The 12,500-nt window shown below is 39.7% G+C and overlaps 1 protein-coding gene across 1 annotated transcript in view; it reads left to right on the top strand.

Moving 5' to 3' along the window:
- The window catches only part of LOC137801425 (glutamate receptor ionotropic, kainate 5-like), a gene marked incomplete at its 5' end in the record, with an annotated part of 32,862 nt that overhangs the window by 19,932 nt on the left and 430 nt on the right, over positions 1–12,500 (top strand). The window contains 5 exons of the mRNA XM_068598834.1: positions 1,100–1,265; positions 7,000–7,225; positions 7,820–7,948; positions 9,032–9,153; positions 9,430–12,500. The exon at positions 9,430–12,500 is cut by the window's right edge and continues 430 nt beyond it. Coding sequence (XP_068454935.1) covers positions 1,100–1,265; positions 7,000–7,225; positions 7,820–7,948; positions 9,032–9,153; positions 9,430–10,170 — 1,384 coding nt within the window. The remainder of the gene's footprint in view (positions 1–1,099; positions 1,266–6,999; positions 7,226–7,819; positions 7,949–9,031; positions 9,154–9,429) is intronic.

Raw genomic sequence — 12,500 nt, 5'->3', positions numbered from 1 at the left:
CAAAGAAACTCTCATGTCCAATGGCTGGTACTCAACGTAGCGACGTAACGTAGCGACGTAACGTAGCGACGTCATTCAACTATGTAACAACGACATAGCGTAATGACATAACAACATTAAAACATAGCTTAACACTCTTATGTAACAATCTAACAGAAAGATGTAACAATGTAACGTCACAATGTAACAATGTAACGTCACAATGTAACAATGTAACGTCACAATGTAACAATGTAACGTCACAATGTAACAATGTAACGTCACAATGTAACAATGTAACGTCACAATGTAACAATGTAACGTCACAATGTAACGTCACAATGTAACGTCACAATGTAACAATGTAACGTCACAATGTAACAATGTAACGTCAGAATGTAACAATGTAACGTCACAATGTAACGTCACAATGTAACAATGTAACGTCACAATGTAACGTCACAATGTAACAATGTAACGTCACAATGTAACAATGTAACGTCACAATGTAACAATGTAACGTCACAATGTAACGTCACAATGTAACGTCACAATGTAACAATCTAACAGAAAGATGTAACAATGTAACGAGCATAAATACGTAACAAGCGTCCGTTGGGCTTCGGCTACTGAACGTGCTCTCACCATATGCAACAGAATGAACGGTTGACATTGAACGCGACCTTGTTCTGCAGAAATGTGCAACGTCAACGTTCTTTCCTGCCCGCTGGGCCGGCCAGCCAATCACAACCGGGAATGTTCAGAGTGTGAAATAATGATTGAATGTGTTCGCCTGAGCTCAAACTCTGTGTCTTCTTGAAACCTTTCTTTCTCTGTTTAACTCTAAATGTGTTAACTATGTTTCATGCCTCTCTCCCATCAAATCCTTCCTTCCTCCATCATATCCTCCTCTTCCTCCTCCTCCTTCGGCTCCCTTCCTAATTCCCTCGCTCATCACTTCTGTCTCTTGCTGCTGCAGTTCATGTTTAGGTTGATGGTTTCTACCTGAACGTCCTGTAATTGTTTCCTGCAGCTCTCTCCATCTGCCTTTCCCCTCGCAGGACGAACTCTCTGGAGGTCAATGAAGGTGAAAGCACATCTTCCTCTCTGCCCCTCTCAGGTGGGCGTTCACCCTCATCATCATCTCGTCCTACACGGCCAACCTGGCGGCGTTCCTGACGGTGCAGAGGATGGAGGCTCCCATCGAGTCGCCGGACGACCTGGCGGACCAAACCAACATCCAGTACGGCACCATCCACGGGGGCTCCACCATGACCTTCTTCATGGTGAGGGGGTAGTACAAGTGTAGCAAAGTCCTATGAATGTGTTATATTCATGTGTTCACGACGTTCATTACGTTCACGAGTTATAAATAATGAATCTGCTTTTAAAAGAAAGAGGCTCAACATATCAGCAGCAAACATACAGGCATCTATATAAATGTTTAAGTTGTGAAAATTTTGTGAAAAGTTGTGAAATTTTTTTGAAAATTGTTGAAAATTTTGTGAAAAGTCGTGAATTTTTTTTTTTAAGTTTTGAAAATTTGGTGAAAAGTTGTAAAAATTTTGTGAACATTTTTGAAAATTTTGTGGAAAGTTGTGAATTTTTTTGAAAATTGTTGAAAATTTTGTGAAAAGTCGTGAATTTTTTTTTGAAGTTTTGAAAATTTGGTGAAAAGTTTTGAAAATTTTGTGAAAAGTTGTGAAAGTTTTTGGAAAATTGTAGAAAATTTTGTGAAAAGTCGTTAATTTTTTTTGAAAAGTTTTGAAAATTTGGTGAAAAGTCGTGAACATTTGGTGAAAAGTTGTGAAAATTTTGTGAAAAGTCATGAATTTTTTTTTTCTAAGTTTTGAAAATTTGGTGAAAAGTTTTGAAAATTTTGTGAAGTTGTAAAAATTTTGTGAAAATCTTTGAAAATTTTATGAAAAGTTTTGAAAATTTGGTGAAAAGTTGTAAAAATTTTGTGAACATTTTTGAAAATTTTGTGGAAAGTTGTGAATTTTTTTGAAAATTGTTGAAAATTTTGTGAAAAGTCGTGAATTTTTTTTTGAAGTTTTGAAAATTTGGTGAAAAGTTTTGAAAATTTTGTGAAAAGTTGTGAAAGTTTTTTGAAAATTGTAGAAAATTTTGTGAAAAGTCGTGAATTTTTTTTGAAAAGTTTTGAAAATTTGGTGAAAAGTCGTGAACATTTGGTGAAAAGTTGCGAAAATTTTGTGAAATATAAAAATTTTGTGAAATTTTTTGAAGTTGTGAAAATTTGGTTAAAAGTTGTGAAAAATTTGGTAAATGGTTATGAAAAATTTGTGAAAAGTTGTGAAATTTTTGGAAAATTTGTGAAAAGTCGTGAATATTTTGTGAAAAGTTGTGAAAATTTTGTTAAAAGTTGTAAAAATTTTGTGAAAAGTTTGAAAATTTTGTAAAAAGTTGTGAAATGTTTTTGAAAAGTTTTAAAAATTTTGTGAAAAGTCGTGATTTTTTTTTTTTTCGTTTGGAAAATTTGGTGAAGTCGTGAACATTTGTAAAAAGTTGTGAAAATTTTGTTAAGTCATAGAAATTTGGTGAAAAGTTGTGAACATTTTGTTCAAAGTCATAGAAATTTGGTGGAAAGTCGTAAAAAATTTGTGAAAAGTTGTGGAAATTTTGTGAAAAGTCTTGAACATTTTGTGAAAATGTTGTGAAAAGTTGTAAAAATTTGGTGAAGTCGTGAACATTTTTGGAAAAGTGAAAATTTGGTTAGAAGTCGTGAAAAATTTGGCAAAAGGTCGTGAAAAAATTGTAAAAAGTTGGGAAAATTTGGTGAAAATTTCTGAAAATTTTGGAAAATGTGTGAAAAGTCGTGAATATTTTGTGAAAAGTTGTGAAAAGTTTTGTGAATATTTTGTGAAAAGTTGTGAAAAGTTTTGTGAAAAGTTTTGTGAAAAGTTTTGAAAATTTTGTGAAAAGTTGTAAAAATTTTGTGAAAAGTTTTGAAAATTTTGTGAAATTTTTTTGAAAAGTTTAGAAAATTTGGTGAAAAGTTGTGAATTTTTTTTGAAAAGTTGTGACAATTTGGTGAAAAGTCGTGAACATTTTGTGAAAAGTTATAGAAATTTGGTGGAAAGTCGTAAAACATTTGTGAAAAGTTGTGGAAATTTTGTGAAAAGTCTTGAACATTTTGTGAAAAGTTGTGAAAATGTTGTGAAAAGTTGTAAAAATTTGGTGAAGTCGTGAACATTTTTGGAAAAGTTGTGAAAATTTGGTTAGAAGTCGTGAAAAATTTGGTAAAAGGTCGTGAAAAAATTGTGAAAAGTTGGGAAAATTTGGTGAAAAGTTGTGAAAAGTTTTGTGAATATTTTGTGAAAAGTTGTGAAAAGTTTTGTGAAAAGTTTTGAAAATTTTGTGAAATTTATTTGAAAAGTTTAGAAAATTTGGTGAAAAGTCATGAAAATTTCATTAAAAGTTGTTGAACATTTTTTGAAAATGTTGTGAAAAGTTGTGAACATTTTGTGAAGTCATAAATTTGGTGAAAAGTTGTGAAATTTTTTTGAAAAGTTGTGACAATTTGGTGAAAAGTCGTGAACATTTTGTGAAAAGTTGTGAAAATTTTGTGAAATATAAAAATTTTGTGAAATTTTTTGAAGTTGTGAAAATTTGCTTAAGTCGTGAAAAATTTGGTAAATGGTTATGAAAAATTTGTGAAAAGTTGTGAAATTTTTGGAAAATTTGTGAAAAGTCGTGAATATTTTGTGAAAAGTTGTGAAAATTTTGTTAAAAGTCATATACATTTGCTGAAAAGTTGTGAATTTTTTTTGAAAAGTTTAGAAAATTTGGTGAAAAGTCGTGAAAATTTCATTAAAAGTTGTTGAACATTTTTTGAAAATGTTGTGAAAAGTTGTGAACATTTTGTAAAAAGTTGTCAACATTTTGTTAAGTCATAAATTTGGTGAAAAGTTGTGAAAATTTTTTTGAAAAGTTGTGACAATTTGGTGAAAAGTCGTGAACATTTTGTGAAAAGTTTTGAAAATTTTGTGAAATTTTTTTGAAAAGTTTAGAAAATTTGGTGAAAAGTCATGAAAATTTCATTAAAAGTTGTTGAACATTTTTTGAAAATGTTGTGAAAAGTTGTGAACATTTTGTGAAGTCATAAATTTGGTGAAAAGTTGTGAAATTTTTTTGAAAAGTTGTGACAATTTGGTGAAAAGTCGTGAACATTTTGTGAAAAGTTGTGAAAATTTTGTGAAATATAAAAATTTTGTGAAATTTTTTGAAGTTGTGAAAATTTGCTTAAGTCGTGAAAAATTTGGTAAATGGTTATGAAAAATTTGTGAAAAGTTGTGAAATTTTTGGAAAATTTGTGAAAAGTCGTGAATATTTTGTGAAAAGTTGTGAAAATTTTGTTAAAAGTCATATACATTTGCTGAAAAGTTGTGAATTTTTTTTGAAAAGTTTAGAAAATTTGGTGAAAAGTCGTGAAAATTTCATTAAAAGTTGTTGAACATTTTTTGAAAATGTTGTGAAAAGTTGTGAACATTTTGTAAAAAGTTGTCAACATTTTGTTAAGTCATAAATTTGGTGAAAAGTTGTGAAATTTTTTTTGAAAAGTTGTGACAATTTGGTGAAAAGTCGTGAACATTTTGTGAAAAGTTTTGAAAATTTTGTGAAATTTTTTTGAAAAGTTTAGAAAATTTGGTGAAAAGTCATGAAAATTTCATTAAAAGTTGTTGAACATTTTTTGAAAATGTTGTGAAAAGTTGTGAACATTTTGTGAAGTCATAAATTTGGTGAAAAGTTGTGAAATTTTTTTGAAAAGTTGTGACAATTTGGTGAAAAGTCGTGAACATTTTGTGAAAAGTTGTGAAAATTTTGTGAAATATAAAAATTTTGTGAAATTTTTTGAAGTTGTGAAAATTTGCTTAAGTCGTGAAAAATTTGGTAAATGGTTATGAAAAATTTGTGAAAAGTTGTGAAATTTTTGGAAAATTTGTGAAAAGTCGTGAATATTTTGTGAAAAGTTGTGAAAATTTTGTTAAAAGTCATATACATTTGCTGAAAAGTTGTGAATTTTTTTTGAAAAGTTTAGAAAATTTGGTGAAAAGTCGTGAAAATTTCATTAAAAGTTGTTGAACATTTTTTGAAAATGTTGTGAAAAGTTGTGAACATTTTGTAAAAAGTTGTCAACATTTTGTTAAGTCATAAATTTGGTGAAAAGTTGTGAAAAATTTTTTGAAAAGTTGTGACAATTTGGTGAAAAGTCGTGAACATTTTGTGAAAAGTTTTGAAAATTTTGTGAAATTTTTTTGAAAAGTTTAGAAAATTTGGTGAAAAGTCATGAAAATTTCATTAAAAGTTGTTGAACATTTTTTGAAAATGTTGTGAAAAGTTGTGAACATTTTGTGAAGTCATAAATTTGGTGAAAAGTTGTGAAATTTTTTTGAAAAGTTGTGACAATTTGGTGAAAAGTCGTGAACATTTTGTGAAAAGTTGTGAAAATTTTGTGAAATATAAAAATTTTGTGAAATTTTTTGAAGTTGTGAAAATTTGCTTAAGTCGTGAACAATTTGGTAAATGGTTATGAAAAATTTGTGAAAAGTTGTGAAATTTTTGGAAAATTTGTGAAAAGTCGTGAATATTTTGTGAAAAGTTGTGAAAATTTTGTTAAAAGTCATATACATTTGCTGAAAAGTTGTGAATTTTTTTTGAAAAGTTTAGAAAATTTGGTGAAAAGTCGTGAAAATTTCATTAAAAGTTGTTGAACATTTTTTGAAAATGTTGTGAAAAGTTGTGAACATTTTGTAAAAAGTTGTCAACATTTTGTTAAGTCATAAATTTGGTGAAAAGTTGTGAAATTTTTTTTGAAAAGTTGTGACAATTTGGTGAAAAGTCGTGAACATTTTGTGAAAAGTTGTGAAAATTTTGTGAAATTTTTTTGAAAAGTTTAGAGAATTTGGTGAAAAGTCGTGAAAATTACATTAAAAGTTGTGGAAATTTTGTGAAAAGTCTTGAACATTTTGTGAAAATGTGAAAAGTTGTGAACATTTTGTAAAAAGTTGTGAACATTTTGTTAAGTCATAAATTTGGTGAAAAGTTGTGAAATTTTTTTGAAAAGTCGTGAAAATTTTGTGAAAAGTCTTAAAATGTTTGTGAAAATTTTTGAAAATTTTGTGAAAATTTGGTGAAAAGTCGTGAAAATTTCATTAAAAGTTGTTGAACATTTTTTGAAAATGTTGTGAAAAGTTGTGAACATTTTGTAAAAAGTTGTCAACATTTTGTTAAGTCATAAATTTGGTGAAAAGTTGTGAAATTTTTTTTGAAAAGTTGTGACAATTTGGTGAAAAGTCGTGAACATTTTGTGAAAAGTTGTGAAAATTTTGTGAAATTTTTTTGAAAAGTTTAGAGAATTTGGTGAAAAGTCGTGAAAATTACATTAAAAGTTGTGGAAATTTTGTGAAAAGTCTTGAACATTTTGTGAAAATGTGAAAAGTTGTGAACATTTTGTAAAAAGTTGTGAACATTTTGTTAAGTCATAAATTTGGTGAAAAGTTGTGAAATTTTTTTGAAAAGTCGTGAAAATTTTGTGAAAAGTCTTAAAATGTTTGTGAAAATTTTTGAAAATTTTGTGAAAATTTTGTGAAAAGTTTTGAAAAAGTTTTTTTTGTGAAAAATTGTGAAAATTGTGAATTCTTTTGAAAATTTTGTGAAGTCGTAAAAATTTGGTAAAAGTTGTAAAAAAATTGGTGAAAAGTTGTGGAAATTTGGTGAAAAATCGTGAAATTTTTGTGAAAAATCGTGAAAATTTTGTGAAAAGTTGTGAATATTTTTGAAAATTTTGTGAAAATGTTGTTAAAAGTCGTAAAAATTTGGTTAAAAGTTGTGAAAATTTGGTGAAAAGTTTTGAAAATTTGGTGAAAAGTTGTGAATTTTTTTTGAAAATTTTGTGAAAAGTCCTGAAAATTTTGTGAAAAATAATGGAAATTTAGTTAAAAGTCTAAGGGAAGTCATGGAATCCATTGGCCAACATGTGTATGAACCCTGATCTTCCAGAACTCGCGGTACCAGACGTACCAGCGGATGTGGAACTACATGAACTCCAAGCAGCCCAGCGTGTTCGTGAAGAGCACGGAGGAAGGCATCGCCCGCGTGCTCAACTCCAAGTACGCCTTCCTGATGGAGAGCACCATGAACGAGTACTACCGCAGCCTGGACTGCAACCTCACGCAGATCGGAGGCCTGCTGGACACCAAGGGATACGGCATCGGCATGCCGCTGGGTGAGTCACCACGTCCCAGCATGCCTCTGGGTGAGTTACTGCGTCCCAGCATGCCGCTGGGTGAGTCACCACGTCCCAGCATGCCTCTGGGTGAGTCACCACGTCCCAGCATGCCTCTGGGTGAGTCACCGCCTCCCAGCATGCCTCTGGGTGAGTCACCGCGTCCCAGCATGCCTCTGGGTGAGTCACCGCGTCCCAGCATGCCTCTGGGTGAGTCACCGCCTCCCAGCATGCCTCTGGGTGAGTCACCGCGTCCCAGCATGCCTCTGGGTGAGTCACCGCGTCCTAGCATGCCTCTGGGTGAGTCACCCCGTCCCAGCATGCCTCCGGGCGAGTCACCCCGTCCCAGCATGCCTCTGGGCGAGTCACCCCGTCCCAGCATGCCTCTGGGCGAGTCACCCCGTCCCAGCATGTTTTGAAGGCGGCCGACCTCCGCGGCTGCCGCTTCAGTCTTTCTCAGTTTATCAGCAGGAGGAAAATGTCAATGTAGAAATTAAGAGGTGTGTCTTAAAAGGTGGTCACTTCCTGTCCCCTGAGTTGGTGGGTGTCACTTCCTGTCCCCTGAGTGAGGTGGGTGTCACTTCCTGTCCGCAGGCTCTCCCTACCGAGACGAGATCACGTTGGGCATCCTGCAGCTGCAGGAGAGCAACCGGCTGGAGATCCTGAAGCGGCGCTGGTGGGAGGGGGGGCAGTGCCCGAAGGAGGAAGACCACCGGGCCAAAGGTGGGCGACCGGGTCAGAGCCGCAGACCAGGAGACACACATGTCCCTCTGCAGCTCTGTCTCTCTGTCTCCTTGTCTCTTTGTCTCTCTCTCTGTCTCCTTCTCTCTCTCTCTCTCTGTCTCTTTTTCTCTCTGTATCTTTGTATCTCTGCCTCTTTGTCTCTCTGCAGCTCTGTCTCTTTGTATCTCAGTCTCTCTGTCTCTTTGTCTCTCTGTATCTCTCTCTCTCTGTCTCTCTGTCTCTTTGTCTCTACGTATCTTTGTATCTCTGGCTCTTTGTCTCTCTGTCTCTTTGTATTTCTGTCTCTTTGGATCTCTGTCTCTTTGTCTCTCTGTCTCTTTGTCTCTCTGTCTCTTTGTATCTCTGTCTCTTTGTCTCTCGGGTTCAGGAAAAGAGGCGTTCAGGTTTTAAATGTGTTGTTTTTTTAGGACTCCAACACGATCTCATGGTGACGCTGTGTATGAACCAGCAGGTGGCGCTGCAGGGCGATGCTGCTTCCTGTGTCTGGTTGTGTTTCCTGAAGCGATGACACACAAAACATAGAAACATCGTTTCATCATCCGATATGAAATCTAGTTTTTCTATCTTTTTGTCGCATCGATTGGCCGACGTTTCTGTTATTTAACACAACGCTTTGTGTCAATCGACTTCCTCCCTCCAGGAGCCAATCAGCTGTCAGAGTATTGATCTGTGTGTGTGTGTGTGTGTGTGTGTGTGTGTGTGTGTGTGTGTGTGAGAGAGAGAGAGAACATCAAGCCATTAAGATCCTGTTAAGACCCATTAAGACTAATCAAGTGTCTCTTTGTTGCTGATTGTGCAGCAAAAAGTGTGCGTGTGTGTGTGTGTGTGTGTGTGTGTGTGTGTGTGTGTGTCTGCATCTCCCTCATAAGGCGACTCCTCTGGTTGTATAGAAGTCTATGCTTCATGTGTTAAAGCTGCATTCTCTCTCCTGACCACCAGGGGGCGACTCCTCTGGTTGTATAGAAGTCTATGCTTCATGTGTTAAAGCTGCATTCTCTCTCCTGACCACCAGGGGGCGACTCCTCTGGTTGTATAGAAGTCTAACTTCCTCTCTGCTTGCAGGTCTGGGCATGGAGAACATCGGGGGGATCTTCGTGGTTCTGATCTGCGGCCTCATCATCGCCGTCTTCGTGGCCATCATGGAGTTCTTGTGGTCGACGCGGCGCTCTGCAGAGACGGACGAGGTAAACCTTCATCATCACCCTCCTCCTCCTCCTCTTCCTCTCTCGTCCTCCTGCCCCGCCCCCGGCCTCAACCTCAGCTCAAACGCCTCAGTAGGTCATCCGCCTGTGCATGTGTGTGTGTGTGTGTGTGTGTGCGTCTTTGCATGTGTGTGTGTGTGTTCGTCTGTGTGTGTGTGTGCGTCTGTGCATGTGTGCATGTGTGTGTGTGTGTGTGTGTGTGTACATGTATATACACACTAAATAACCTTCTCGTTCCTCCTCGTCTCTCGCTCTCAGGTGTCTGTTTGTCAGGAAATGCTGACGGAGTTTCGGAACGCCGTCTCCTGTAAGAAGAGTTCCCGCTCGCGCCGCCGCCGCCCTCTGAGCAGCGCCGGGGGCGGAGTCCTGCGCCACCCGTCGCGCCTCGCTCTCGCCACGCCGCGGCCGATCCGCCTGGTCCGCGAGATGCGCCTCAGCAACGGGAAACTCTACAGCGGCATGGGAGGAATGGGCGGCATGGGAGCGCTCCCCGATTTGGGGCCGGGCCCTCAGAGGCTGCTCGAGGACCCGCTGGGCGGCAAAGCCGCCACCTGCGTGGCGCCGCCTCCCCCGGCGTCGGCCCTGGCGGCGCCGCCCGCCCCGCTGCGCAGCTTCCTGCAGGGCTGCAGCCACGTGCGCATCTGCCAGGAGTGCCGGCGGATCCAGAGCCTGAGGCCGGCGGCGCTCACGCCTCCCCCGCCGCCGCCGCCGCCTCCCCCGTCCTCCTCCTGCTCCCGGATCCCTCCCCCCGCCGGTCACCACCTGCGCCACAACCCCCACCACCACCTCCACTACCACCACGGCTCCATGTCGCTGCCCCGCCTCCCGCCGCCGCCCCCTCCGATCCCAGCGGACAGAGCTGACAGCGACGGCGGCGGGGGAGGGGGGGCGGCGAGTCCGCGGCTGGCCAACGCCAAACCGCCGCCGCCGCCGAGGCCGCTGCCTCCCCCGAAGACGCCGCCGCGCCCGCCGACAGACTTACTGACGGGACACAACTGAAAGCAGGGCGACGCTGCGTGGGCCCGCCGTTAAAGGGCGGGGCTTCCATCCCCCTTTTTCTGAGCCACAATGATCGAGCTCCATCGACCCGAACTGGCGGACGGAACCATCGTGACCCGTTTGCGGGGGGGGTTTGAAAAACAAATCCACTTCGGCTCAGTGGATCGTACCAGTGACCTTTTCCACAGGGAGGGACGGCTCGATGAACGGAACGTTCCATTGTGGACTAAACCAACTGCGGGCGGACAAACAGGAAGTGGCGGCCAGATGGACGCTGTCCTGGGAAACCGTTCTCTGGCATTCAGTCATCGCGCTCCGTGCCGAGTGAGGTTTTAATACTGAACCAGATGTTTGTATAGAAGGAGACCTACTGTACACACACACACACACACACACACACACACACACACACACACACACACACACACACACACGGTAGCAGAGCAGCTGTTTCATGGTCATCTGTCAATCATGTGCGCGTCTCTGGAGGACGCAGCTCTTATCCGACCAACCGGTGCTGCGATCCACGAAGCCGACGCATCAAAACTCACCTGAAGCGCACGAAGCCGCTCTGAGCTAACGCTACGCTTCAGCACCGCGAGACGTCTTAACGGCGGGTTTTTGTTTGAGCGGTCGCTCGGCAGCCTTCGATTGAGGCGTCTGGTAACGGTCCCTCCAACCAGACACTAGCATCAGGGACTACGGCATCAACCGTCTTTAGCTCCGTTTTAGCTTTCCTTTGAAGAATCAGATGTTGCGCTGGGTTTCAATCTCTGGAGTGTGGGTGGTTAGCCTAGCTTAGCACAAAGATCTGTCTGTGGTTTGGAAACCCATATCAAGAAAGGGACATGGAAAAGAGACCATGAGTCATGAAATAGGACAGAAGAACTCCGACATGAACTAAACTGACTCACGGCGCCAAGGTTACGCTTTATAGTCACGACTAAAACGAGCAGAGTCGTAACGTCGAGAAGCGTCGAAGCTTAAAAACCTTTAACAACTTCCTGCTGTCAACAGGCACGTTGGCGGTCGTATTCTGTAACCAGTGTAGCATTAAAGCATGGTGTTCATGCTACGCTGGTTAAAGGAAATAAGCTTTAGAAAGACATGGTGGAATTAGCATGCTTGCTAGCTACCAGGTTATATATGATAGTTATCTAGCTAACTTGCTAATTGCATAGTCTTTTAATGCTACACTGGTTACAGGAAATAAGATAACAAAAAGCATGCTAGCTAGCTACCAGTGTAAATATGGCTAGTTATCTAGCTAACTTGCTAATTCCACCATGTTTTTTTGTTAAGCAGAAAATCTCTACGGGTGTAAAAAGTTAGCCGTACTTCTATTTCTGCCGTTCCAGAACAAACGAGATACAACATGCTAATCGTTAGTGTTAGTGGTGTATTTTTAAAAGGTAACACATCCAGCCTGCTTCCAGTCTTTATGCTAAGCTAGGCTAACCACGTCTCGTATGAGATCCATCTAAATAATCACTTATAGAAAGAAAATGACGCATTTTGCTTTTCAGTTTGAACTAATTGAACAAAAGAAGGAAGGAAGCGTCCGCTGCTTTGCTTCACTTTCAAAATAAAAGTCATGAGAGTAGCTTTTAGCCAAAAGAGCCGAAGCCTGAAAGGGAGTTATTTTTTTATTCCCCCATTTCAGGGACCGTATGAAAGTCGTTTGTGTTGGCTGAGGGCTTGTCTTCGCCTCTTGTTTCCTCACAGCTGAATTATTGATTTAATAAAGGAGATTGTTTCGTTGTGTTTCGTATATTATAATTTACCCTCTGATATGCAAACGAGTGGCTATTGTGACGATTTCCAGATTTGAAGTGCAGTGCAACTTCCAACTTATTTGTGTTTGTATCTTAGTGGTGAGTCCGGTTTCAATACGGTGTCGCTTTTTATTCCTTTAAGGATGATAAAACTTTTCTGTCCGTTTCACGTCTCGTGTTTTCCATGCGGTCCCTGAAGCGGCGTCAGAGCGTCGGCGTCAGAGCGTCGGCGTCAGAGCGTCGGCGTCAGAGCGGCGGCGTGTTTCAGGTGAGCGTTCAGACCTGGAGGCCAACAACGGAGAAGAGCGACATCTGTGATTGTAACTTCACTTCCTTTGCTTTCTTCTCTTTTCGGCGATGACTTTGAGTCCTCGAGCGCTTTTTCTACTTGATATCAAGTTGATTCGATCGCCGCGACGTCGGAGGTCAGAGGTCAAAGGTCAGAGGTCACCAGCTGCCGCCGTCCTCCGAGATCCAACATCTACGTTTCATATCGAGCGGCGATGTCATGTCGCTCAAACGGGCGAAGGCGTCGCCGCCTCGGGTCGCCAGCAG

This window comes from Clinocottus analis, unplaced genomic scaffold (assembly GCF_023055335.1).
Source record: "Clinocottus analis isolate CAN_PGR_092001 unplaced genomic scaffold, fCliAna1.0.p SCAF_107, whole genome shotgun sequence".
Taxonomy (NCBI): Eukaryota; Metazoa; Chordata; class Actinopteri; order Perciformes; family Cottidae; genus Clinocottus; species Clinocottus analis.
Note: the sequence above shows the minus strand (reverse complement) of the source record. Positions and strands in the feature narration are given on the sequence as shown.